The sequence below is a fragment of the Suillus subaureus genome (genome assembly GCF_016647635.1).
Source record: "Suillus subaureus strain MN1 chromosome Unknown BJ212scaffold_21, whole genome shotgun sequence".
NCBI classification, from domain to species: domain Eukaryota; kingdom Fungi; phylum Basidiomycota; class Agaricomycetes; order Boletales; family Suillaceae; genus Suillus; species Suillus subaureus.
The window spans coordinates 193,899-220,496 of NW_024538577.1; the positions used below are offsets into that span (position 1 = coordinate 193,899).

A 26,598-nucleotide genomic window follows, 5' to 3' on the forward strand; every position below is an offset into this window, starting at 1 on the left:
TGCCTCGTAAGCAACAGGCCTCAAGGATATATCATTCGCGAGGTTGTGCTGCCCGCTCATCAGCGGATTGGACAGCCCAAATCCTGAAAAATAAATTACGAGATGTTGGAGGAATTCCGAGGTGTTCCAAATAGTCAAATTAGGGTCGGTCGGTACGGGCGGGACAAACGGGACGGTCGGTCATTTCTAATTTTCTGGTGAATGCAATTCTAGGATTCTAAACACTACGGAAAGCCACCCAATGAGAGCACATTGTTGACGTTCCGTAGGATTTGAAGCCACAGATTTCTTCCTAAACGTTATCGGCGGAGTCGCGGCTAAGTCTGAAGATTGGAAAAACGGTGCATCGAGCCGTGACTTGTTTGACACACGAGACGAACAACTACACACATGGACGAATTACAAATCCAGCACGATATCTTGGAGGATGCAGCATACACCGACGAGGAATTACACCAGCAAGCTGCTGTGTTGGGAGCAGGCGCTGATGAAGCCCAACAAAGACGCACCGAACGCAGACGTCCACATCACACCTATCTCATGCGAAGTGACCTGCTACCGAGCCCATCCATTGCTATTCCATAGCAGACACTCTACCGTGCATTCAATAACAGGGCATTCATCACCACAATGGACTTTGACGTCGATAGTTTTTACTATATCCTTGATGCTGGGTCTGTGATACAGTGGCGAACAATCCTTACTCCTCGTGACATGTCTCCGGTGACAGAGCAATCATAAAGCTCATGCCTTACGATATATAAGCAAATCTTAATGTTGAGATCAGCCGACAGATCGTAAACATTCAATGCCCTCCGAATATCTGTTTCTCAGCTTCAAGGTCAAGGTAGAATGGCGAAAATCGGGGTCTTGACTAAAGACAGGCTTGAAACTAGAGCTATGTTTTCATCAGGCCCGAGTCCAACCCTTATTGCACTGTTCACCAGCTGGTAAATGGTTAGTTTTTCGTCGGGCCCGACTCACCTTTAGTGCATTGTTCACTTAATAAATGGTTAGTTTGACATTCGATCATCTCACCTTGCCGTTATGAGTTCCGTTGATTCGAGCAATGCCAGAGTCGGGGGGTGTCGCGGACTACGTTGGGAGCTAGAAGAGGAAGAAGAGTAGAACCCTCGTTCAGATGAAAGTTTGAAATCGGAATGGGTGGCCAGGCGGAGTGTGAAAACATCGTAAAATGACTCATCGGGTTGTTGGCACAAGCTAATTAGGTTTGGAAATCTGAAGACGAAGTTTCTAAATCCTACGGAATGTCATCTGGCCATTAGCTTCTTCATCGATTACTTCCATATCTGTCTCGTTTGCAGCGCTTGATCCTGATATATGATATCCGTGATATTCCGTTGACCTATGGTTTCGCATAGAATATCTTATTGGGTAATTTGGAAATTGTTTTTCAAAGTCCGGTGTATGATAAGGCCGCATTATTTCGTCTGCGGAAAGTCATTCACTATCAATGGAACGAACAAAAGCTGATGTTGATGTTTGGGACAAACCTGACGACGAGATGATATGTATGTCCCCCTCTTCATTCAATTTCAGTCACAAATTCACTGGCCCTTCAGCTGCTAGTGGAATTCCGCTGCATATGATCACTTCACGATATCCTTACGACGTTGCTTGAAAGCTGACGGCAGCCGCGACTATCTCGAGTTCAAATTTCCGTGGTCCAAACTGCTGGGAACGTGCCTGTCGTTCACGATATTTCCCTCGTCAACCTCATTGCGAAGGTGCTATTATCATATCTTGGTAGCTGAGTTGAACTTAATTAACGTGCTTGGACATTCATATCCCTTTTTTTCTCCAACTGAAGCGAAAAAAGTCAAGGTAGCCAAGATGATCCCAACAGTATCGAAAATGGAGATCGAGCATATCCTTATCCTTGAATTTGGTGACGAGAACGATGTCCTCACTCGTTTAGAGCGGGAATTCTTGGACGAGGAAATGACCTTTCGCAAACCTTCAAAGCTCAAGTGGCGCCGGATCATGATACAGCACACCTTTCATGAATGGTCCTGGTGCCGTCACATCAGTCATGCAGACGAAGATGGCAAAGGACAAAGGCTAGGCCCTAGGGAAGGGAAAGTGTTACGAGAATGTTATTTGACTCAAACTAAGTTTCGTACGTACTTTGTTTCATTGCTCAGCACATACCAGTTTCGCAAACTATGTCCACTCACCCACCGGTGACCCGTACCACCTGCAGGTTGACCCGCACCCACGATGCTCTGACCCGTGCGGGTAGGCCTCTGAACATTTTGGTACCCGCAGGTTGGGTGTGGGTATGACATGGGTCGACCCATGTCATACCCTACTGCAGACTAGAACTCATTTGATAGGTGATTCTCACACGGGTTTGCATAGGGATGCGATTGCATGCTGGGATTCAGAACGGCCTCGAGGCTCGGCCGCTCGGAGCATGATGTACGCATGGATTCCACGCTAGCGCGTTGACCAAAGATTTAATATATAGTTACATAGCCATACGATTATGAATTCAACGTGCACACGGCACGGATCAAATTTCAGAGATGATTGCACAAAGATTGCACAAAGAAAAACCAGGTAATGGTACTATACATACTATCCTCGTAGTACCACCCATATCAGGTCCTTGCAAGATAATTATTCACATCAATGTGCGACCATGAAAATCAACGATGTCCCGTTGTGGAGCCCTGACCATGAGGAACAGACTGCACTGCTGGGTATATGGAATGCAAGAACAAGTTTACGTCCTAAGTATCAGGCCACAATGGTTATATGCACCCAATATTAATACCAGGGAATTGGACCACCAAAGCCGGGAGATACAAAGATAGGTACGATGTTTTGAAGGGCGCGGAACTTCAACAGTAAGAACCCTGATTCGCAGGTCATCGTTCTTTATCGTCTTCGTCACTCCATATCAGATCATCACCGTCATCTTCTGGTAGGCCGCAATTGCCAGTTGACCTGAATGACGAGATGACGTTTCGTCTGCAAACAATATAGTATGTGAGGTTCTGAAAATGAGAAACGAGATAAGGAAACAAAATCAGTTACCTTGCGAGTAAATCCTCAACACCCGCCTCCCCTGCTTCCCAGTCTACACGTACCCAATTATGCACGAGCTCACCGTCGCGATAGACCAGTAGTGTTGGTAGCATGTCAGTGTCGACGTCCTCTTCCTGTTCTCCCTCATCGTCATCATCATCGTAATAAGGCTTCTCACCAGCCCCATCAGCATATGGATCCTCTTCATCATCATCGACAAATCGCCCAGGCATCCCATCCGACTTGGACCGCACCCGAGACGACAAAGATGGCAAAGCAGTCGACGCAAACCCAAGCGCAGCAGCCCTCGCACGAACAAACTTCGTCTCAGGGTACGTCCGCGCAAGTCGCGCCAGCATCTCATCAAGCGCATAACACCGATCCAACGACTACAACCACAAAACAAAAACCCCTCAGAACCAACCCACGCCCAAACACGATATACAAAAAAGCTCACCGACTCATACAGATGAACAACCACCCAAACACCTCTATCCTCCCTCTCCACAGCACTCACGAACCCCCCACGACCAACTTCCCTTAGATGGCCAAATCGCCCCGCCCTAGGAAGACCCAGGACATCAACATCGATCCGCTTTTCCCCCTTCTCAGGATCCAACGCCTCTTTCTCCGCCTCCTCCTCTAAAAATGTTTTCCCACCCAGATTAGCCCTCTCCATCCGTCGGCGCACTTCTTCCATCTCTCGTGCACGCCGCTCGGCTTGTAGCGTAGCTGCTTCGTGTTGATCGCGGATGACGCCTTTTACGCCCGTACGCCCAGGACCCATCCCGATGGATTCTTGTTGTGCCACATCAGGCTGGTGGGTGGAGGATTCTGAGGACGCGGATGCGAAGGATAGGGTCGGGGAGGGGCTGCGTTCGGGGGAGGAGGAACGTGAGTTTGTGCCGAAGAGCTTGCCTGAGAGGACCAAGTGCTCGATGTCAGCGTCCTGGATGGCGATGAGTGGATGACGAATATGAGTAGAGTACGCTTACCATTGTTTAGTAAGACTACTAGCACTGTAATTACGATGAAGTGGACAAGTGTTGTGGAGATGCAGATCTCAGATCTGGGTGATTAATATTTGATTTCAAATCGTCCAAGCACGCAGCAATCTCCAAAAAAAGTTGTCATTTCCACCCTACTATGGTATCGTATGCCACAAAGATGCCTCCAAAAACCAATGAGTAAAATGAGTCGAGAGAGAACGAACGACGAGGAAATAAGCGTATGATAATGTGATGTGATGCGATGATATGCTACAGTCAACAAAGACCCTCGACCAAGAAAATGGAAATGAGAAATCGTCCAACGGAAAGGTGTCCAACTCCAAGAATTGGAAAGCAAAGATAGCGAGGTATACGCGCGTGGATGCTGGGAGCGCGGAGACAAGAGGGATGTAGAGTGAATAGAAAAATTGAAGGAGAGAACCAAGAAACGAGTGCTATGGTATTTTGTAGTATGTGGGTTATGAGGTGAATGAAGAATGCATGTACGAGTGTTTGATACAGTGATAGACGGACGGTGACGCAGGTATACAGTGACACAGCGGAAGTTGAAGGTATGCATGCAGAAACAGATGAAATAAAGGACTAGACGAGGCTGCCAGCACCTCCCACACGGTCAAGCCCTACCCGTTTCAGATCCCGCAACGTAATATTGACGCCTCGGAAATCCTCCAGCCAGACCTGCCGCTCACCGCAACGGGCAAGAATCTTGGCCCAAAACTTCAAGATTCGCGTCTCCGGACGTTGTCCGCCCCGCATTGAATGGGATGCGCGGCTCAGGTCACGGATGTAGCGTAAAGACGGGAAGGCATTGTTGAAGAGTAGCGACGAGATTTGCTCCACCAATGGGAAAAATGGCGCTTCATCTTCCACGTCTGCAGGGAAAGCAGATGCATCATCCATGAGGCGCTTATCAATATCTCGGATGCCAATGAATTCGAGGCTTTTATGCCCAGGAAGGAGGACGTGTGGCGCTATCCAATCTGGGTTCTGCCAGTTCCACTCTGCATCCGCAGAACAGATGAACTCTTTGAGGTTGGGGCACCAGTCTGCTAGTGGAATCTGTTGCACAGGGCGAGGACGAAGCGAGAGGTAGTGCTCGACGACGAGCGAAGAAGAGTGTCCCAGCTCCAGCTGGTGTAGCTTTTTGCCATGCGCGGCAAAGAAATAAGCGAATCCGGGGCCCGCGTAACCAAAATCTGAAGAGACTACGGACACATTTCGCAGATTTGGCATGTCCCATGCCGCAAGTACCGCGAATGTTGTGTTATCGAGGGTTAGCTTAAGGGACTGAAGTACAGGAAGGGAAACAATGGGAGATTTCGACGCGAAGAGGTGGCCAGAAACGAGGGGTATGCTGGACGACGAAAGTTCTAGGTATTCGAGGTTAGCTGCAGTGCGCCGGAGGAGTGGCGACACATGTTTTGGGAAGGGGTCATCGCTGTAGTTGGTGAGAGAAAGTCTCCGGAGTTTGCTATTCGAACTCGCGAGAACAGAAACCATCTGTTCCGGGGAACAGCGTACATCGATGAATTCTGAATACCGCGTGCATCTTACTGAGTGATGATCGGAATAGATGACGAGATGTGGGGAGTAATCGAGAATGGTACGGATGTCATCCGTGGCGCACCGCATAAGGACGGGTGTTTCCATGTGTAATCGGCGGATGTAGTGGCCGCTTGAAGGCTTGCCCTCTATAAATTGTGTGAGCAAGGTGAGCGCGAGCGCTTTTGCTTGGCTAGCTCGACTGATCCAAACAAACTCATACATGTACTCCTGCATGTATCTATTCCACGCTTTGCTTACAAGCGACAGGTCCCGTTTGATCTCCATGGCGGCGTGGTATTCTGCGACTTCGCATGGGGTTTCCAGAAATGACAGACCAAGGGAAATGTCGAGGGGGTCTGAGTTCATAGTTGTGGCTTCCCGCAAAATCATGAGCCATATTTCCGTTGGTAGATACGGAAGATCAAGTGCAGGCGAATGAATGAATGATATCCGGGGGGTGTCACAGAAGCTATTTTGCCTGTAACAAGAAACATTAGACAGTCTAGAGGACAAAAAACCACACGGATGGTTACTCGATGTTACCGAGGGCATATGATCCACCCTCGTCGAGTTTTACTACGTATCAGCTGATGAAACACTTACCGTTTCGCATGGACCTTGGAGGACATCGCTGTCAATAAACAACGGATCTGACGGACAATCTTTGGATTGCCTACAAAGCGCATTATCGGACAGGATGAATAGAAAAAAAACCAGAATGAAAGAGAGAGTCAAAAGTTGGTGGTTCGCCGTCGATCTTGAAGGTAGTAAGGAACTAAGTACCAGGATAGCAAGCGTCTATATATCCCGACCCTGCCTCATTGATATTTCACACGCTGTTTCAATTTACTGTATGTAAGCACTATTTTGATATCCCATAACTTGGCTGAGATAAGATGCTGTACTTATACCCGTATTCTTAGACACAAGGAACAGTGCTTGATCATCGGACCAGTCAGCCCACAGATCCTAAAATACGTTCTAGTATTTTTAAAAGCCCTCTGTTTATCCTTTCGACAGCTTAGACTGACTCAGAGCCTCTGACTGAGGTGACCTCCAACCCCGCCTGTCGTAAATAATTCAAGGGTCCACCCTCGGATGCAATGGTACAAAACGCCGTAGGACCTACGGCAAATCGCATAAATGATATAGGCTCCGCGGTTGGGAGGTTTGAAATGATATAGCTCTCGCATGCAACGATTAACTCTAATGAAAATGCATATCTAAAGGTAACCGCATGGCTTTATGTCATTATTGGAGCTTCGCCAACGCGGCCGCATGCCAGTGTGGAGAGGTCCGAGTTGGGTAGTGGGACGTTTTGGATGTCTAGGCACATCCTAGGCGAATGCCGTCGAAATCAAAATCAAATCCCCCGTGTTCTACTTTCTTTTTTTTTTGACCTTTGCCACTGAATGTCAAACAAGGTTCACGATCGCTATGGCCGTTGAATACTTATCAAACAACTTGAAGCAAATCCTGGCAATCCTGGCCTGGTGGTCCCTGGTGATCCGTAGTGATATCGAAGTGTGTAGATCGGAACTTCCGGCTCTCGTTGTACAATGTACATTCTTCCGGTGAGGTTACTAGTACTATTCGGGTGCTGGTATGACGGCAAAACACGCACTGGTGAAGACAAGCAGGAACTTAAAGGTTCAAATGAGGATATCTATGCCCATGGTGTGCATTAACTTCGCTGAACTTGGCCGTCTTTAGAACTAAGTCCTCATATTTCAAATACCCTCAAAGTTAGTCTTGAAATTTAAGTGAGAGGAACCGTATTAGGCGAGTTGTGACACTATCCATAAGATTCACATGGAGGGTCGAGAAAGGTCGAGAACCTCTCTTCAAGAATTGCGCCCACGACAAGAATACCCTTCACCAAACTTGAATCCTTACGGTAACTCAATGTCTTCTCATATCGGTTGAGAATTTCCCCCGTTACCGATTGCCGGGCATGAAAAATTACTGCAGTAACGTGATAACTAAGTACCATAGAAGTCTTCAGTCGTGCTTACTGTGAACTTGAGATCAGTGGTCACAGTTTGATGCGTCCCGGAGACGCTGTTCGTCGGACTATCGACTCACCTAATACTTAGGTAGTCATCGTAGGTTGTATTATACAAGACCAGTCGCCTGAGTCTAATTCTGCGGGTCTTCTGCGCTTACGTTGATCCGTGAGCGGTCCCGATATGATTGGTGGACTCAACTGAGTTCGGCTGCTGCAGACTATCAATCGACTATTACGGCGATGTGGTAAGTATAATTGTGATTTGTGATTCTTCTTGAATTCACGGACATACAGTTCGGTATATTGCATACATCACGTAGTGTTGTTGCGAGGTGAACTACTTAGTTGAATCGAAGCAAAATTTTTGTTACGTTCGATGTGACTTTTGCTATGGACACCACAAGGTCACTGGTTTGTTGGTCGAAGTCAGACTCGTTCCGCTTGATGTTTCACTCGTGTGGTGGCGCGACCTAGAGACTTGATTTTGCTTTGCACTGCTCGTCACCCAACCTACGGATGTGATGATGTCATAAGCAGTGTCAAGTACGGAGCAGGCGCTGTTACAGAAGACAGCCGTCGGATTGATTTGCTTACAGTGTTCGTATATTCAAAGGCCTGGTTTCATTGTCTTGCAAGTTGTTCCACTCCCGTCCTTGGATGCCAAAGAAGACTGGTTACTGACCAGTGGACAGGCTTCGGGACTCAGAGTTGCGACTATAAGCAGACAGTTGCAAGCAAAGCAATCAACCAAATGAGAAAACCTCCGGTATCCGCACCAAATCATAAATATTACATAGTAAGAGGGTTGCTTGGATGACAGACTCGGGGCATGACGAAGCCTGCAAGTGACTAATGCTAATCACAAAGAGTCGGAATGTAAGACATTTCCGCTCATCAGAACGAAAAAGGTGAGGCGTGAAACGAGAGGTAGCAGAAGGTGCTTACATGTTTGGGGTTGCATACTTGACCCGGGTGGATGGACTTCTCTTGTGCTTAAAACAACCCACCTACGAGTGCACCCGCACCCGCAATGCTCCTGGGTGGGAAGGTGTGGAACCAGAAGAATGTTAGAACAGTCTTACCCGTGGGTTGAATGCGGGTATTTGACCCAGGTTGACGGTCGTAGTAGGTGACCGGCCAGGCCGGTCCCGGCGATTCACTGATCACTACTCCCAGGGTGTTCTCAGAGGTCCTCAGCGACGTTTAAACACGCTTGACTCTGTCCGCACACTAGGCAACAAGGTAACGGCCTGTATCGCCTGGTAACGTCGCCCGTCATTAGAAGACACGGTGGTCAAAGTAACTTGAGGTGGCGGTGTGAAATAGAGCGGGAACTTGCGGTAGTAGTTCTCTAAATGTAGCTAGGGTCTAGGCACTGACATCAAACCATCATGTGCCAAGTGGTGTATTAGTTTGGTACTAGCAAAGTACTAGCAACCGCTCTGCTAGTAAATGGCCTTAGCATCATCCTTGGCCTCTAGACTCTAAGCAGAGCCAAGCTGCGTCTCTTCGTCTCTCTTAAAGCTCTTCGCAAACCTGTACTCGAATACCCAAAATGAATGGTCAAACACGAACTAGAATATGACGTATATGTCCACTGCGAACACCGCGGTGGATCACCGCATCGATTTTCATCGATGCGTCATACTAGTTGCGTCACGCATGACAACTGGCAGAGCGCTACGCCTCTTCTAATTTCTAAAGCCGCACTAACGATCGATTCATTACAGGCCCCCCGAATACACGTGGGGGATGCCTGATTTCAGGTATGGGTTTGATGTTTGAATTAATGGTGAAAAAGTCTGGACAAAATCAGTATGTCTCTTGTGACGCTAACATCGAACATGCCAAAGACAGGCTGTACTGTTGCAGCTAGTAGACTTGATTCATGCAGCGCTAACTTCGATCGCTCTGGTCGGTACTGTACTGTAGAGGGCCCTACTGTAGCTTCCTATCCCAGACCATCCTTGTACTGTGAACCTGAAAACCAAAAGGCAGAGTGTTGTCTAGGCCCGCTGAGCGCGACGTCGGAAGTGCGATCGTTGTAAAAATTAGGGCAAATTCACATTTCGACCCAAATTTCTGTCATGTCTGGATAAAAATTTAACAGTCAGGAATCCCGGGGCCTTCCATCACCCAATAGGATTAGTCTCTAATCAGCGCTTCAGCACTGGTCGGTGTCAGCTCGACAGCTATAAGATAGAACATGACTGCTCCACTATGCGTTTACCGTCCTTCGTCCCTCCGTTTGCTCCCTTTCACAAAGTTACTGTATTTGCGCTGGTAGATCATTAAGCAATGATCGACTTAAGATTTGAATTCAAGGCCCTAGGAGCATTGGTCGCTCTCGTTCTAGCAGGCAGTTTCCTCCGCACTAAGATACGATCAAGGTCACGCTTGCCTCTTCCTCCTGGACCCCCTGGACACTGGCTGTTTGGAAACGCTATACCAAGAGCCAAGTGAGCACATACTCTCCGAGTCTATGTGGACACTAACAATGGACATATTGCAGCCAATCTCAACGTTTTGCTGAATGGATTAATACCTACGGATCCATTATCTCGCTTCGAGTCGGGCCCAAGGTCATGGTCATCATTGGCAGATATCAGGTAAGATGACTCCGAACTAAGGGCTACTAAAGCGCATGCTCACTCGCACAGGAATCCGTTGACATAATGGAGAAAGAAGGTGGTCTACTAGCAGACCGCCCCCGTGCAGTTGCAGCAGGAGAGATTCTATCTCGCGGGCTGCGTCTGATCCTTGCACCCGCAGGAGAGCAGTTCCGGAGACTTCGCAAGTTGTGTAATATCTTCTCTTCGCGACCACTTAACTGAAGTTATATTATCCAGGGCCGCACACACTCACCTTCAAGCGAAGGCCGCAGAATCCTATGCGCCCATCCAAATGAATGCCGCCCGTGATGTCATCTTTGACATCCTTGATAACCCTAAAGAACACCAGGCAGCGGCGAATCGGTATATTTTACTTTATGGCTGATTGTATAACCACTTACGCATTCAACTCAAGCTATGCCGCTTCAGTGATCTTGCGTGTCATGTATGGGAAGTCCTACGCCCACCGCCATAGATGCTCCGGAGATCGTCATCATCCAGAAGATGCTCAAACGCTTCCAGATGCTCATGCGACCTGGTGCGCTGTTGATAGAACGCTTCCCAATATTCAGATTCGTCCCGGGATACACAACCGAGTTGGAGCAATGGAGAATGGAAGAGAGTCAGCTCTTCCATGATCAACTTGATCGTGTTTCGAAAGAATTGGTCGGGTTTTTTTAAATCATCTTTCCTCAATACCTACCTGACCTGTTCTTCGCAGGCGACCGACAAAGCTGGACCCTCGTTTGCTCGGTATCTTCTTGAGAATCAGTCTTCGCACAAGCTTTCGGACGACGAAATGGCCTATCTTACTGGTTCGCTCTTTGGCGCCGGTTCAGACACGACTGCTGTCGCGATTATGGTTGTTGTCATGGCTTCTGCATGCTTTCCCAAGGCGCAGGAGAAGGTGCAAGAGGAACTGGATACCGTCATTGGTCGTGACAGGGGTAAGTCAACATGTGAGCTCATCTGAATAAATGAATCTCAATTCGGTTGTCATAGCTCCCACGTTCGACGATTACAGTTCCCTCCCGCAGGTTGAGGCGTTTATGCTGGAATGTCTTCGCTGGAGGCCCGTAACAACTCTTGGATTCGCCCACTGTGCCCAAACCGACATCGTATACGTACGTTTCTAATGCTCTGGCGTGATCCCCGAATTGAATCGCTGGTTGAGCAGAAAGACATTTGTATACCAAAGGGTGCTATCGTCTTTGGCAACCATTGGTACTGAATGATGTACATTCTAGGCGAAATGTGTGCGCTGATCACCTTTGACAGGGCTATCTCGCGCGACCCGAGCGTCTATCCCAACCCTGACGAGTTCATTCCTGAGAGATGGCTCGATAGCGATGGCAAAATCCGGGAAGACCTCAAGTTCCCTTCATTCGGTTTTGGACGCAGGTATGCCTTTCCCTGATAAGCCACGTTGTACATACTGAAAATCGACGTGTAGAATCTGCCCCGGTCGGCACATAGCGAATCGCTCGGTCTTCATCAACCTCGTACTCCTCTTGTGGTCGTTCAAGATCACGCAGGACCCAGAGAACCCTGTTGACCAAGCGGGCTTCGTGGATGGTGTGATTGCGCACCCAAAACCATTTACTGTGCGCTTCGAGCCGCGGTTTGGAGACGAGGCGTCGTTGAGGAGCGTGATGGCCAAGTATGGAGAGGAGTTGTAGGATCTTGAAGTAGGGACGTATTTATGAGGTTGAGATATGATAATATTTTCGTGCTGAGGGCTGGTATTTTGGCACCTTACTGCGTAAATAATATTAGAACGTTCTTTTTAGTCGCAGAGTTGAAGACAATGTATGTAGTACTACATAGACGAGGCTGGTGATGTCAACTTCAACAAAACTTTTGTTTGAGTTCAGCAGAAAGTTTCGATGTCCGAGTCAAGAGTGATAAGCTGATTGAAGCTCAAGAACATCAGCTAGTGCTTGATGACTCGGTCTTGTTTCGCTTCTGGACCTCAGCTCACAATCATAGGGGAATCCTACAGCCCCAGATGGCTGGTACAATGGTCACCAGGCGTAGGTCCTCATGTGCTCCCAAGACTGACCACACTTTGGTTATTATGGGATAGATAAAGACCACATTAACGACAAACATGACGCCCCGTACTCTGCAGGTGTGATTCAAACGACCTCGTGTTCTTCAGATATCTTCGCGAGTTCGTCCCTTGCTGTCTTGTACATAATCTGATTGAACGCTTCCGCATTCTGATCACCAAAACACCAAAGGCCAGTCTGTAGAAATGAGCCCGTAGACGGAAACTGAAAGATGACGTACTCGTCGAAATCAGCTTCCAAGGATGAACCGGGTGCCGCCACATCAGGAAAACTACATATTACTTAATGTTCCCTTAATAAGGTCAGTCGCTGAAATCATGAACAAAGTCCAATTCAAGTCCAGAACAAGTAAGAACACCACACTTGAAAAAATTAGATCCATTTTCTTATGTTTGAGCTTAGAGTTGTCTTAATGCGCTTTGCAAAACAAATGTCGAGATTATCCAAAATGGTAAGTGTGTAACAAGATGCAATTAAGACGAAGTTAGAAATGTGTAAAGCACAGGTCAAAAACATGTCAAGCAGGATGAAAGATGTAGCAACAGAAAATTGTGGTGGAAAAAATCAAGCAGCATGCGGCTCAGATGGAAGTCATGATCAATGAGATGTGGAAAAGATGGTATAGAAGCAAGCAGTGATACCAGAACATCATACTAAGCTTGAGAGAATGCAACCAAGAAGTGATGTACCAGTGAGGATCCAGGGAACAGCGATCTGGAAATTAGGATGATGAGTGAATGCCAATGGTTAATACATGCAGTGAAATGAACTTACCTTTAGCAGAAAGCAAGTAAATTGACATATTCTTCATCAATCTCTTCCTCCACAGGCTTGTCAGTGCCCTTGGACCATCCTCCATGAGGGGTAGCTTTCATGTATTGCTGGGCTTGCTGAATGATGCCCTCCATGACTGTGGAGGGAATGTTCTTGATTGCTTGCATGAACATGCACGTATCGTAACCCCAGAGTGGTGAAGGTGAGGACTTTGGACTATGGGAGAAACTGACTACTTTTAGGGGGACTCTAAAGCAAGACCTGGATGTGAGACAGAACTTGACCCTAAGGACAGCTACTGAGAGAAGGTCCTTAAAATGACTGAGGGAGACTCCAAAACTGAATGGGCGCTATAGGATGTGTGAATACTGGAAGAAGCATGAAGAAGATGTGCAGCGAAAGTGTGCTGATGCAATAGAAAGTGAGAGCGCACGCAATGGGGGTCTAAAGCGTAGATGCTAGAGCTATCTGGAAATGAAATCCAGTGGAGAGAGAATCGAGCTGACTAGAGGTGATTGCATCTATAAAGGTAGCGCATGAGTTCAAATTCTTAGTGCTTTCAAACTGGCTCTGATGTGCAAACTACTGCTACTACACAGAGGTGGGAGGTGCTAGGATAAGGTACTCTAAAAAACTCCCAGTCCCTTCTCTATATTGGGCATTAGGCGATGCTTGTAGTGCAGAGGTGAAGTGAGTAGGTAGTGATATCTGTATGTAATAGTGTTTTAAGTGCGTGCTTGCATGTTTATAGTGCTATAATTGGCCCAGAAGGTACATCAGAGTGATAAGAGTATGATAAAAACACACCAGTGGACTTTAGCAAGGACATGGACGGGTGGATGGACTGTAGTGGAGGACCTAGAGTGGGTGTGCAGGATGTGCAAGCACATTTGTGTGTGCATGGCAGTTGCGCATCAGTGTGCAATAGTGTGAGTGACTTATCCAGAGGATCAGAACTGAAGTATCAGTGGGAAGGGGTGGTATATCATCCTATAGTGGCAATATAGAGGAGCGAGTCTCTACAGCAGCTCAGAGAAGCTCTCATTCTCCCCAATCACAGCCTCCCAGATGTCTCCATTAGAAGTGGATGCCTTACCCTTGCATGTAGTATTAGCAGCTTTCTTCTTTCCCTTCCCAGTAGCTGCTGTGATGGTAAAACTCATCAATCCTACAGAAAGGAGGTACAGAGCACGTTTTACCTGTTGAAAAATTAAAATGAGTAAGGAAAAGTGAAACATAAAGGTAGGATAGTTACCACCCCTGCCAACAAAGCAAGTGATGCCCGCATGATTTCATCTTCGCTGTTGATTGCTGGAATTTCCATCCAGCCTTGAGTATAGTTTAGGTGTGCAGCGAAAGTCTGCAACATAAACATAGACTGCCACATCCCTGACCATGCCTGAATTATAAAATTGCATTAGCACAAAGCAATACAGAAACAACACAAACCTCTGGGTCATCAGAGCTAACATCTGAGAAAAGGAAGCGGTTGTCTTTGAGCCAGAACTTGGCAAACTTGGTATGCTCTTGGTCAGTTTTGTATGTAGTGTCAGAAGCTATGAGACTTGTAATGATCATGACAGTGGCAGATCCAAACCCTTTGTGCCATTCACTGAGGCGTTGTTTAACCTACCATTTGTGAAGTGTTGGTATGAAATTGAAGACACCATTGATGTACCACATGATAGACAGCACCACCAGGTATGATTTGGTATTTCATCAGGGATGGATTGTCTGCATAAATGATGTTCTATGCCTTAGTAAGAATTGGGATGAGTACATCATCCTCAATCAACCAAGGGTGGACATTCTCACCACCAGCTGCATGTGCCACTGTGGGAATAAACACCCTGTGCCATAAATTTCAGTCCAAGCAGCCAGGAGGAAGGTCGCTGCTCTTGTATTTTGCCCTCAAGGCCTCTCCAGCAATCATGTCACCTTCTGCCTCTCATTTGATATGCTTGGGCAGAGGAGCATTATCCACAACTTCCACGTTGGTCTGGAATATGAATCTTGTTAGTAGTGAAGTCTTACATAATCAGCGTAACCTACCAATGTGGTGACTCGTTTATTCCCACCTGTGTTCCTTGTGGCAGCGCTGGCATCGTAGTCTTCAAGATCAAAATCATCAGCATCATCCACAATCATGATAGAGTCCTCCTGGCCCTCAGGGTCCACTGCAACATCCTTTGGTTCAGACCAAGTGATATGAGGACAGGTGCTACCCAAACCATGTTGAAGGAGCCTCATTTGTGAAGGAATTGGTGGAGTTGGAGGTTGGGAAACATCCTCGACTTCAATCACGTCCTAAAAGTAAGTTAGTATTGAACAAATTTAAAACTAGGTAAAAACTTAGCTACCATTGATTTCTGGATGTGCTTTGGTTTACCCATCTTTGCAAGAGTATACACTGCTAAGTGCTCAGGCCCATCAGCCAAGTCTGGTGTGTGATCTTCAATTTCAACATCGTTGTTGATCACAGAGCTTTCAGGTGTCACAGGGGGAGCTGTAGCAGTAGTTGTTGCATTAGTTGTTGCATGAGTGACTTGAGATAGTGCAGATCCAGTGGGATGAGAAAGAGAAGAGGCACTTTCTAAGTGCAATGGCGCCTTGAATGGGGTAGACTCAATCTTTGTATTGACTTGTTGAGCCCAACCTGAAACTGAAGATATTTTTTTTAGGTCGCTGGTAAATTCATGGAGCAGATTCCAGTAAAATAACGTTGTTCCAGTAAGTAAAAGCATGATGGGCAGTTGAAAAAACACCCACATCAGCTTGTTTCCATTCCTGGCAGCATCTGGTGCACATGGGTGAGATGGCTGCATTGCAGTTCGGACCGCATTGACAGCATTGTGGTGATCAGTCTTCTGGATGTGTTTCCTCTGTCCCAGGACTTGAGAGTCTTCATCTTCATTGTCATCAACTGCAACAACATGAGCATGAGAAGATGTTGCTGCAGTGCCTTTGCCAGTTGGGCAGGGTCATGGCTTCTTTGAAGATACTGTGTTCTCCTGCTGGATGGCAGCTTTCTGCTGAGCTGGCAGCCACTTGCATGATGGCTTGCTTTGCCTTCTGGTCTTGTTCCTCTTGCTCCTTCTCAGTGCATGCCTGATCTTCTTTAACCTGAGCTGTAGTCCGCCTCTTCTGTTTCATGTCCAAAACTACCTGAGCAGGCCTCTTCAACACATTAGTTGGATGTGTGTGAACCATGACCAGCAAGACTCAAGCAAGATGGAAGTGAAGACACCCAAAAGGTGACAATGAGGTCAACTCACTACTAGTAGGACTCAGAGTTGTTGAAGGGTGTTTTATGTGTATTAGTATGTTGTGTTTCCATGACATGCACTATCATTACAAAACTCAATTTCTCTGCAGTAATTTTATGATTAAGTCCCTCCCACAATGTCTGCACACCCTCATTGCCAGTCCCAAAAGAACACTCATTCACACAAGATATTTCAGGCTAATCTAATTCCTTGTCCTCATGCTGGCTGCACATGTTCTTTCAGAAACCAATCCAGACTCACGCAACATCGCCATGCCATGCACAACTCTTCTTTCGACATCCCAAATCAGCAGGGAGCCCGAGAACATTCTGAAGAACCAAACCTCGAGACTGGAGAAGGCCCTGAGGTGGGAGAACTTGGCCTTGAGGCAGGAGAGTTGGGCCTTGAGGCAGGAGAATTTGACTGTGAGGCTGAAAACACAAACATTCCAACTCCAGTCCTAAATCCCAAGGAGACCTACCAAGATTATCACTTAGAGCTCAATGGTGCATATCTGACTATTTTATCACTGATGTGTTTCTTATTTTTCTATCAATACAGGGCAAATCTGCGATGAACATGGTCAGTTCATCCACCCAGATGCTCCACCACCTCCATTCACATCAAGAGAGCATGGTGACTGGACACCATTTTGTGATTGCACAGAGTTTGAAACCATGGAGTTTTTATATATGAAAAATCAAATGTCTGGCAGTGATATTGACAAGCTTATGTACCTGTGGGGGACGAACCCTTGCGCATCACAGAGACACCCCACCATTCGCTGACCACAAAGACTTGTATTCAACCATCAATGCAATACCCCTTGGAGAAGTTGCGTGGGAGAGCTTCACAATGAAGTTTAATGGAGAAGGCTCAGTTCCCAGCAACTCTGACTTGGAGGCTCATGCCCCATGGATGGATACTCCTTACACTGCATGGTTCTGAGATCCACATGCTGTGGTCTGCAACATGCTCGCCAATCCAGACTTCAAGGACGAGATGGAGTATGTGCCTTATCGTGAATGGAAGGGAGAGGGAGGTAACACAAAATGGCAGTGGCACAATGTCATATCGGGAGACTGGGCATGGAATCAAGCTGTAAGTTCTTAACTACTTGATATTTGACATGATGCTGATCTAAATAATCTTAGGATGAAATTGCCAAAGATCCAGCAACACATGGTTCAACTTTTGTACCCATCCTTCTTGGAAGCGACAAGACAATGGTCTCGGTCGCAACCAGACAAAATGATTATTATCCACTCTATGCATCAATTGGCAATGTGAAGAATAATGTTCACCACACTCATCGCAATGCTGTTGCTGTTGTTGGCTTTTTAGCCATACCAAAGAGTATGTAGTGTTTTTATTTTCTGCAGTGCCCCCTGTACAATGTTTCTACAGCCATAAAACAATATTCTGAGGATGCGCAATTTAGAAAATTTAAGAAACAATTATTTCATTCATCTCTCTCACGAATATTGTGGTCTTTCAAGACCTTCATGACTGTTCCTGAGGTCATGCACTTTGGGGATGGTCACTTTCAATGTGTCATTTATGGCTTAGGACCATACATCATGGATTATCCAGAACAGGTCATACTTTCTTGTATCATATCAAATTGGTGTGCTAAGTAAGTGTTCTTTTTGCACAAACTTGTCTAAATCTAATGTATTCCTAAGATGTTTTGCTTTGCCAGCAGATCTAGATGGCAAAGATGCCCAACTTCATGCTCAAATAGTCACAAATGTCCTTTGTGATAATGTCAACTTCAGTATGCTGTGGTATCAGTGGGGTGTTGATGCTGATGTCGTAGTAAGTTTCATTTTGATCCAACTGCTTGAAGCTTTCTAACAACAGTAGCCATTTACAAACAATTATCCACACACTGACATTCACAAACTTCTGTCCCCCAATATCCTGCATCAACTTATCAAGGGTATGTTCAAAGACCACCTTGTTGTCTGGGTCGAGAAGTACTTAGAATGCATACACAGAAAAACTCATGCTAAGGTGGTAATGGATGACATAGATAGAAGGTACCCTTACAATATTTCTTCAGCGACTCTTGCTAACCCATGGACTTGTTTCTCTAGAATTGCTGCAGCACCATCATTTGCAGGCCTTTGCCAGTTTCCTCAAGGCCATGGATTCACTCAATGGACTGGCAACAATTCAAAGGCCTTAATGAAGGTCTACTTGCCTGCAATTGAGGCACATGTCCCCAATGACATTGTCCAGTGCTTTTGCGCCTTCCTTGAATTTTGCTACCTCATATGACAGGATATTATCATGGAGAACATGCTTGAGGAAATCAAGGAGGCCCTTGACTGGTTTCACTGTTATTGCAAGATTTTTCAAGAGACCGGTGTTCATTTTGACGGATTCTCACTACCACATCAGCATTCCCTGATGCATTATGTTATGCTTATCCACATGTTTGGTGCACCAAATGGTGTGTGTTCATCCATAACAGAGTCAAAACACATCAAGGCCATTAAAGAACCATGGCAACAATCAAGTAAATTTAACGCACTCGGACAGATGTTACTAACAAACCAGCACCTTGATAAACTTGCTGCTGCACATACAGACTTCATGGCATGTGGAATGTTAGGTCCACATCCTGGTATGTATATCTCTTATCATATATAATATTGGTACTGAATAAAAAATTGAATAGATATAAGCCAACAAGACCCATCACACAACAATGGAGATGTGGAGGATAGTGGCGAGGCAAACAACAGTGGTGAAGTGGACAATGATGGTGAAATGGACAATGGTGGTGAAGTGGACGACAGTGGTGAGGCAGATGAGAGGAGCAAGGAAGATGAAAGTGATGAGGAAGATGATGGTGCAGTGGAGGGAGCCCAAGTGCAATGTGATGTGAAACTGGCATGCGTACCTCATGTGTTATCTTTTCTTTCATATATATTATTATCTGACCCAACAAAAGAACGCAAATGAGCATGCACCATTCATGCACTGGCAGAAGAACTCAGTGTACCAAACTTGCCCTGACTGGTCTGCCTTTTTCCCTATGACCAACTCCTCACAGATGATGAACATACGTCTGACACTATCCCGCTTAGTGCTTGCCCCAGATTTGAAGGCCACATCAAGGTCTTTGGCTCTGCAGTATCTACTTTCTTTGCACTGAGTGATCCCAGTGGTATTGGGGGAATGCGACATGAACATATCCATTCTGTCCCTTCATCAGCAAACCAGGGGGTACCTGTACAGACTGTACAGACTTGTACAAGTCTGTACAAGCTTCACAGGGACACAAGGAAGTCCCCTCTTTACAGTCCTGTACAAGAGTGTCACAAGGTAGTACAGTCTGTACAGGCTTGTACAATCTGTACATTTCAGAGCAGCCATATTTGTTCAATTATGATACTCAAAACACCCAAAATGCAAAAATGTAAAAATTGAAGTCAAATTCAAAGTAACTACTACATAGACATATACACTACTAACTAAAGATGAAACTTACTAAACTGGACAAAAATGCAAAAATCTAAGGTCAAAAGAAGAATCAAAGGAGAAAAGGAGAGGGGAGGAGAGACTCACTAAGAAGATTCACTAAATAGTCAAACATGCAAAAATTGTTGGGGAGAAGGAGGAGGTGAGAGAGCTAGAAGGAGAGGATCAGAGAGGGAAGGAGAAGAAGAGATAGAGGAAGACTTACCAAAGGCACAAGTGCGAAAATTAAAGGGAGGAGGAGGAGGAGGAGGAGGAGGAGAAGGGAAGAGAGCTAGAAGGAGGGGTCAGAGAGGGAAGGAGAAGAATAGAGACTCACCAAAGAGGCACAAGTGCGAAAATTGAAGGAGAGGAAGAGAACTAGGAGGGGTCAGAGAGAGAAGGAGAAGAAGAGAGAGAGAGAGAGAGAGACTTACCAAAGAGGCAAAAACACGAAACTTAGAGGAGGAAGAGGAAGGGAGATAGCTATAAAGAGGGAACTCACCAGACAGGAGGAGGAAGACAATGTCAGAGAGTTGAACACAAAGAAAGAGAAAAAGACTCACCAGAGTTCAAAACACCAGTACCAGTACCAGCACCACCCACCTCCAACAACAACAACAACAACAACAACATCAAAGAAGAAGAGAAGAGAGGCAAACACTTGAAAATTGTTAGAGAAAGACAGTGAGTGAGAAAGACTTTGGTTGACCGCATTTTTGCTTATATAAGCAGTGCCAAACAAAGCCGCATGATGTGGCTGGCAGAGACTTAGTGAATTTTCGCATTCTTGCTTATGTAAATAAGTTGTGCCTTAACTTTCTTGAACCCACCACTTTCTAGTATTTTGCTTATAACTTATTGGGATCTTAACCAAAAAATGTCATGAGACCATGGATAGGCTCCACTTAATAAGGGCTACAACTATCATTTTGGTCAAAAATTTAAGTCTCTGTACAGTATGTACAAGCCTACTCAAACAAGAGGAATATGTGAAACCTTGTGACACTTGTGAAACCCTGTGAGTGCTTGTAAGGCCTGTGAGGCCTGTGGTGAAAATCCTAGTTTGCTGTTGTTCATGGTGTGGAGGTCTAGGATGCTATGACACTGTATTTGTGAACACTGGAAGTGAGGATGGAATACATGGTATGGAAGTTGTCCATGTGCTATGTTTTTTTTCCTTCCATTATGGCTGTGATTTAGAGACTTTTCCGTGTGCTCTGGTACACTGGTTTAAGCTTGTCTCTGATGAGCCCAATCCTGGAAATGGAATGTGGATGGTCAAGCCATCCTTTCTTGACTTAGAGCTCAACACTCAGGAGCTCTCAATCATTCATGTTGACACAATCGTTTGTGCAGCTCACTTGCTACCCATCTTTGGTGAGGAATTTGTCCCAGAGAAAGCCACATTCCATGAGACTCTAGATACTTACTGCGGGTTCTATGTTAACAAATTTGCAGATCATCATTCTTTTGAAATAGCATCTTGAATACATTAATGGGACTCAGAGTTGATTTCTAAACTCACTAAAACATCGCTAAGACTTGCTAAGACTCAGTAAACTATCAGTAAAGTTTGAGAACAAACTTGGCCATAGATGGCCAGCACAGATCAGACTTCGAAACCATACTTGTGCATTTGTGAGTGATAATGTGAGTAGCATGCATGATAAGGGACGTAGGAATATAATAACTAGTCTGTCAGTCTCCACCTGCCCAAACAACAGAATTCCAGCAGGCTATATGTACTATGTGAGGAGGGGAACAATGAATAAGTACCAGGAACCAGACCCATCAGACAAGCACACAAGTGAACAAAAAAACATGTGCTGCGGGGAGAGGGGAGGGGGGACTCATTAATAGTGGCACATGTGCTTGGGGGAGTGGGCTAAGGGCTGATGACAACAGAATGGGTCAAGCAACCGGTGGTGGGGGGCAGAGAGAGGGCTGTTGTCATTGGCATAAGGGTCATCATAGAGGTTATTATTTGGGTCATCAACTGGACTGCCCCCAGCACTGGTGAAATGAGGAGGGGGGTGATGTGAAGGGAGAAGGTAAGCTGGGGGACTGCACTGAGCACCAGTGTCAAGTTGGTTCAGTGGAGGGAGCTGAGAGTCTTGGAGAGGGGGCTGAGGGTTTGGGGGAAGGAGCTGAGGGGTTGGTTATGTCAAGTTGGTTCAGTGGAGGGAGCTGAGAGTCTTGGAGAGGGGGCTGAGGGTTTGGGAGAGGGAGCTGAGGAGTCAGTTGAAGGAGGCAAGGGGTTGGTTGAAGGAGGCAAGGGGTCAGTTGAAGGAGGTGAGGGAATGGGGGAATGGGCCAAGTGCCAGTAGTGTATGGGCTTGGGGGAGGGAGCTAGGTGCCAGCAGCAGTTTGATGGGTGGAGGAACCAGCCCCCTGCATGGATGAATAAGTGCATAGAAATCCACAGTGTGGCTGACTCCCAGCTGGGAGGTGAAAATTTTGGCACTGCACGTTGCATGAGTGATGGAGTTCATAGTGGTATTGGTGTTGTTGTTAGGGGAGTGAAAGTTGATGGAGTTCATAGTGGTATTGGTGTTGTTGTTAGGGGAATGAAAGTTGATGATGTTTGTGGTATTATTGGTGTTGTTGTTAGGAATGTTGATTTTCAGGGAGGTGATAGATGAAGGCGCATTGGAACCAGTTGCCAGTGGTAGCATCCAGGGAGGGCAGCACAGCTGGGATGGTAGCTTGGTCACTGTCATCCACAATGAGTGAGACTTAGCACACTGACCATGGTAAATTTTGAAACTCCGATTTAAACTCCGCTTATCAATCACACTGATCAGTTAGGGGGATGATAAGGGAACACATATCTCAATCTCAAGCCACATCATGCCTTGCCCATCCAGCTGTAAAGATCTCCTTCATGCAGTTGATAAAACTGCATTGTCATTAGCCCAACTCCAATATCAGCATGCATTGGAAGCTCAGGAATCAAGCTCTGATTCTAGCTCAGCTCCAATTCCAACTCTGATTCAAGCATGGACATCACCTCTTCACCCACCCTTTCCTCCAGCTCCTCTGGTGAATTTTCTGATGGATCTACAGATTCTGATGAGATCACTGCATGTTATGATTGGCTTCAGCACCAAATTGCAGCTCTTCATGATGAGGTTGCAAGGGCTCATGTCCTCAACAAGCCAGATGAGCCTCCCCCATGAGCTCCCCAGCTACACATGCTTGTCCATCATTAGAAACACCGCCCTTACTTATTTCGGCAAAAGCTACATGTTGACCCTATCATTTTTGATGACATCCTCAATCAAATCTCTGATCATCATATCTTTTTCAATGGATCCAATAATCCCCAACTTCCCATTTCCATTCAGCTTGCTATTTTCCTTAATCGTGCTGGCCACTATGGCAATGCAATTTCTCTTGAGGATGTTGCCCAATGGGCAGGTATAAGTGTTGGGTCAGTTGTGAATTGCACTGCTTGACCAGCATGACAAATTTGTTGGTTTCCCATGTCCTGATTCAGAAGATGCTGAGTTTGCTTGGCAATTTGCAGAGTCCAAGACTTGTCCTGAGTGGTGCAATGGCATTCTAGCTATTAATGGCACAACAGTTGACCTCTATGCCAAACCTGCTCATTTTGGTGAGACATTCTATGATAGGAAATCTAACTATTCTCTTGGCTGCCAGGTATTTTTTCCCCTCCCTTCATGATTAATAATTAAATATTTTTTAGGCAGTTGTTATGCCTCACAACCTTGTCATTGTCGATTATGCTCTTGATCATCCCAGGAGTGTCCATGATACCTATTCTTTCTGATCAACTCATCTCTATCAACAGCATGAAACCCTTCTGCCAGATGACCATTGGGTTTGGGCTGACAGTGCATACCCACTTGAGAAGTGGTGCATAGTCCCTTTCAAGAAGCCCCACAATGGAAGGTTGACCAAGGACCAGAAGACATTTAATTATAATCTTTCCATGGTGTGCTCATATTTTTGTGATTTTTTGTGATGGTTTGGTTACTAATTTTTATTTTTATTTTTATTTAGGTTCGTGTATGTGTGTCATATCTGCATATCTGGATCTCAGATCCGACCCTTATCTCATCTCAGATCCACATCTTATCTCCAATCCTATCCACATCTTATCTCCCTCCAACATCTCATCATTCAACCTGTCCACTCATCTGGTCCGGTCCACAACTCATCCAAATCCACAACCAGTGCTCATCTCCTTTAAGTAACCCCCTAACTCCGGTATTTCAGTTATCTGTATATCCGTCCTGCTCCCTTATCTGCTATCTATGTTTCATTTCTGTTTCATGATTTGTGATCTGTTTCTACTTACCAATAGACTATCCACATGCTTCATACATAGCCTTGGACTCTGCTGATTGATCATTCCATTAGATACCTATAGTATATAACCTCCTGTAACTTTCTGTAGTACCTCAGTTTGAATATCATCTTAGTTCTACTCATTCCTGTCCTCTGGACTTGAGTAACTCTACTCTCATCACCCTCCGAGACTTAGGATTGATTCCTATAGTCTATCCGTATCTGCCTCTGTCTCCAACAGTCCATTACCATTAGTTTCTAGTCTGGACTCGTCCGGATTAGCCCTACGATACTTATCCCTCATCTGGAAGTCATCCGGATCCGTTACACTACTTGTCTGACCTTCTGGATGCATTAGCCTTGCCTTCCTGAAATAAGGGGCAATACTCGGGTAAGGGGCACAGCACATGAGCTGAGGCTGAAGCCCTTCGGATCCAGTTATCTTTTGAGTACAACCTTAACAGTATATTTGAACTCACACCTTACCAAGTATACTTACACTTCCTATGGCTCCAATGAAAACTGCAAACACTCTCCGAGCAGCCAGATTAGTATCTGCCCGCCACGATTCCACTCCTATCGTCGACACCTTCAATAGCTTCTCGCAGCGTCATGTTAGCCAGCGCACTACTGCCGGAAGCATCTCGGAGCTTCTGAGTCATCAACATCCGGAGACCCCTACACGGACTCCAGCCCTAGCCCCTCTGGGCCAAAGAGATCTGGATGACAATGACATTGATCATGATACCCCTGGCGGAAACCCGCTGGATGGTAACGATGGAAATCTGGATGATGATCTGGATGATGAAGACGATGATGATAGAGATGATGGCCTGGGCCCACAGGATCGCGTTATGGTACTCCTATCCAGAGCTATCAACAATCTCGCCTGAAACAATTGTCGCACGACCCTCCCCGAAGATCCTAAAGTCAAGGTCTGGGAGCTGGATGTCTTTGATGGCACTGAGCCCCGGAAACTTCATGCATTCTTTGTCCAGTGCGAGCTCAACTTCCAGAGCAAACCCAACGCTATCCATACTGGTGTTACAATCGTGATTACCCCCCTATCTCTTTTTCTCTTACTCGTGTATTACGTCATGACTGCACCTTGCTGTGCCATCATTAGACTAACCGCTTCCTATATCTGTATTACATCACGACCGCCATGTGCCGTCGCTAGATGACTCATTCCCTTATCTTTGACTCATTTCCTTATCTCTGACTCGACTGATGACGTATACGCTGACTCGACTGATGATGTATATGGATCTATTTACCTATATAAACCCAGTCATGTACTTAGATAGATCTTCACTTTAATCTACTAGGTTTTACCCAGAACTATCCTTCACTTAGGACCCCCAATCCTAAGTCGTCTGATAACCGATATTCAAGCCGGAGACACTCTCTCTGACTTGTCTTAAGAACCTTACATTTGTGAGGTTGTGATCCAACCGCAGACGTTACTCTTATCGAGTATCTGTCGTTGCGCCTATCCTAGTTGATATACGGTTCACTGTAACAAAAGATTAAAGTCGCCTACTGACCCTCTCCATCAGAGAGGTTAAAAGATCTCAGAAACAAGAACTCAGCGAGAGAATGACAACGTTCCCCTGAACCAGAAAACATCACTTGACCAGACGCTCAGGATGTCCACTGTCCCCAACACTCCAGAATTAAAAGCCGGGGCCCCGTCCACCTATGATGGAAGCCCTCATCAGGCTTTGCAATGGTTGTATGCAATTAAGGCATACTTTGCGCTTAATGCTACGATCTACAATACTGATGAGAAAAAGGTTATCACCGCTCTTGTGTATATGACAGAAGATAGCGCCATGGGTTGGGCGCTCACCTTTTACACCGAAGTTGACAACACTGCCACCAAGTCCTATGGAACTTTCACGAACTTTGAAACCAAGTTCAAAGAAGCCTTCGTACCAGCTGACGCCATCGGCACCGCCATGAACAAACTCAGGACATTAAGACAGACAGGTGATCTTACTTCCTACATCGCCAGCTTCAAGACTCTTGCCGCGCAAGCCAGTGTTAAGCAAGACGCCATCCTGATCACATTCCTCAATGACAGATTAAAGAAGGGAATCGTCAACTCCATCTTTCAGATGGAAACCATCCCAACAGACTTCAACAAATATGTCGCTGCAGTCATTAGACTCGACAGCAACTATCAGAGGGGTGTCGCATATCGATCCAATCATCGAATCGCCACCAAACTGTCGGGACAGCACTACGTACCCAGACCAACTATCGACCAACACGACCCAAATGCTATGGAAGTAGATCGGCTCACAGAAGCAGAAAGAAGTGACCATATGAAGAAAGGATTATGTTTCACATGTCACCAGAAGGGGCATATGACCAAAGCGTGCCCACAGAAGAAGAGGGTCCCTATTCGCAGAGAGGAAATAGGTGATAGTGACCAAGAAGACGAAGATACAATGATCCATCGCCTCG

General features: G+C 46.0%; 8 protein-coding genes across 8 annotated transcripts; 5 read left to right on the forward strand and 3 right to left on the reverse strand.

Moving 5' to 3' along the window:
• Nucleotides 1–1,854: 1,854 nt before the first annotated feature.
• BJ212DRAFT_1300612 (uncharacterized protein) lies at nucleotides 1,855–2,464 on the forward strand (the record flags this gene model as incomplete). Its single annotated transcript, XM_041333011.1, has 3 exons — nucleotides 1,855–2,140; nucleotides 2,166–2,259; nucleotides 2,383–2,464. 3 exons carry the CDS (start codon nucleotides 1,855–1,857, stop codon nucleotides 2,462–2,464), a joined length of 462 nt encoding a protein of 153 aa, XP_041191754.1.
• A 67-nt stretch (nucleotides 2,465–2,531) lies between these two features.
• On the reverse strand, nucleotides 2,532–4,349 carry BJ212DRAFT_362920 (thioredoxin-like protein). The gene is made up of 4 exons (XM_041343013.1): nucleotides 4,050–4,349; nucleotides 3,512–4,003; nucleotides 3,064–3,443; nucleotides 2,532–2,997 (listed from the first exon to the last, which is right to left on the reverse strand). The coding sequence occupies exons 1-4, from the start codon at nucleotides 4,050–4,052 to the stop codon at nucleotides 2,895–2,897; spliced, it is 978 nt and encodes a 325-aa protein (XP_041191755.1). The 5' UTR covers nucleotides 4,053–4,349; the 3' UTR covers nucleotides 2,532–2,894.
• BJ212DRAFT_1362747 (uncharacterized protein) lies at nucleotides 4,169–6,398 on the reverse strand. Its single transcript, XM_041335960.1, has 2 exons — nucleotides 6,213–6,398; nucleotides 4,169–6,087 (listed from the first exon to the last, which is right to left on the reverse strand). The coding sequence occupies exons 1-2, from the start codon at nucleotides 6,293–6,295 to the stop codon at nucleotides 4,647–4,649; spliced, it is 1,524 nt and encodes a 507-aa protein (XP_041191756.1). The 5' UTR covers nucleotides 6,296–6,398; the 3' UTR covers nucleotides 4,169–4,646.
• A 3,352-nt stretch (nucleotides 6,399–9,750) lies between these two features.
• On the forward strand, nucleotides 9,751–10,538 carry BJ212DRAFT_363058 (uncharacterized protein). The gene is made up of 3 exons (XM_041343014.1): nucleotides 9,751–10,076; nucleotides 10,130–10,226; nucleotides 10,278–10,538. Exons 1-3 carry the CDS (start codon nucleotides 9,916–9,918, stop codon nucleotides 10,449–10,451), a joined length of 432 nt encoding a protein of 143 aa, XP_041191757.1. The 5' UTR covers nucleotides 9,751–9,915; the 3' UTR covers nucleotides 10,452–10,538.
• On the forward strand, nucleotides 10,331–12,116 carry BJ212DRAFT_1362757 (cytochrome P450). Its single transcript, XM_041335961.1, has 8 exons — nucleotides 10,331–10,592; nucleotides 10,645–10,667; nucleotides 10,705–10,895; nucleotides 10,951–11,176; nucleotides 11,232–11,353; nucleotides 11,407–11,453; nucleotides 11,508–11,630; nucleotides 11,683–12,116. The coding sequence occupies exons 1-8, from the start codon at nucleotides 10,522–10,524 to the stop codon at nucleotides 11,906–11,908; spliced, it is 1,029 nt and encodes a 342-aa protein (XP_041191758.1). The 5' UTR covers nucleotides 10,331–10,521; the 3' UTR covers nucleotides 11,909–12,116.
• Nucleotides 12,117–13,077: 961 nt separating this feature from the next.
• Nucleotides 13,078–16,285, reverse strand: BJ212DRAFT_1482032 (uncharacterized protein; the record flags this gene model as incomplete). The annotated part of the gene is made up of 8 exons (XM_041340352.1): nucleotides 13,078–13,425; nucleotides 14,134–14,274; nucleotides 14,331–14,474; nucleotides 14,525–14,704; nucleotides 14,754–14,825; nucleotides 15,128–15,382; nucleotides 15,436–15,998; nucleotides 16,078–16,285. The coding sequence occupies 8 exons, from the start codon at nucleotides 16,283–16,285 to the stop codon at nucleotides 13,078–13,080; spliced, it is 1,911 nt and encodes a 636-aa protein (XP_041191759.1).
• A 333-nt stretch (nucleotides 16,286–16,618) lies between these two features.
• On the forward strand, nucleotides 16,619–21,299 carry BJ212DRAFT_1447590 (uncharacterized protein; the record flags this gene model as incomplete). The annotated part of the gene is made up of 14 exons (XM_041338418.1): nucleotides 16,619–16,847; nucleotides 16,903–17,074; nucleotides 17,109–17,220; nucleotides 17,338–17,442; nucleotides 17,496–17,697; nucleotides 17,749–17,977; nucleotides 18,027–18,159; nucleotides 18,208–18,383; nucleotides 18,441–18,579; nucleotides 18,628–18,973; nucleotides 19,139–19,228; nucleotides 19,316–19,348; nucleotides 19,406–19,609; nucleotides 20,905–21,299. The coding sequence occupies 14 exons, from the start codon at nucleotides 16,619–16,621 to the stop codon at nucleotides 21,297–21,299; spliced, it is 2,565 nt and encodes an 854-aa protein (XP_041191760.1).
• Nucleotides 21,300–21,707: 408 nt separating this feature from the next.
• Nucleotides 21,708–22,545, forward strand: BJ212DRAFT_1300618 (uncharacterized protein; the record flags this gene model as incomplete). Its single annotated transcript, XM_041333012.1, has 4 exons — nucleotides 21,708–21,845; nucleotides 21,909–22,104; nucleotides 22,228–22,401; nucleotides 22,424–22,545. 4 exons carry the CDS (start codon nucleotides 21,708–21,710, stop codon nucleotides 22,543–22,545), a joined length of 630 nt encoding a protein of 209 aa, XP_041191761.1.
• Between the last annotated feature and the right edge of the window lie 4,053 nt (nucleotides 22,546–26,598).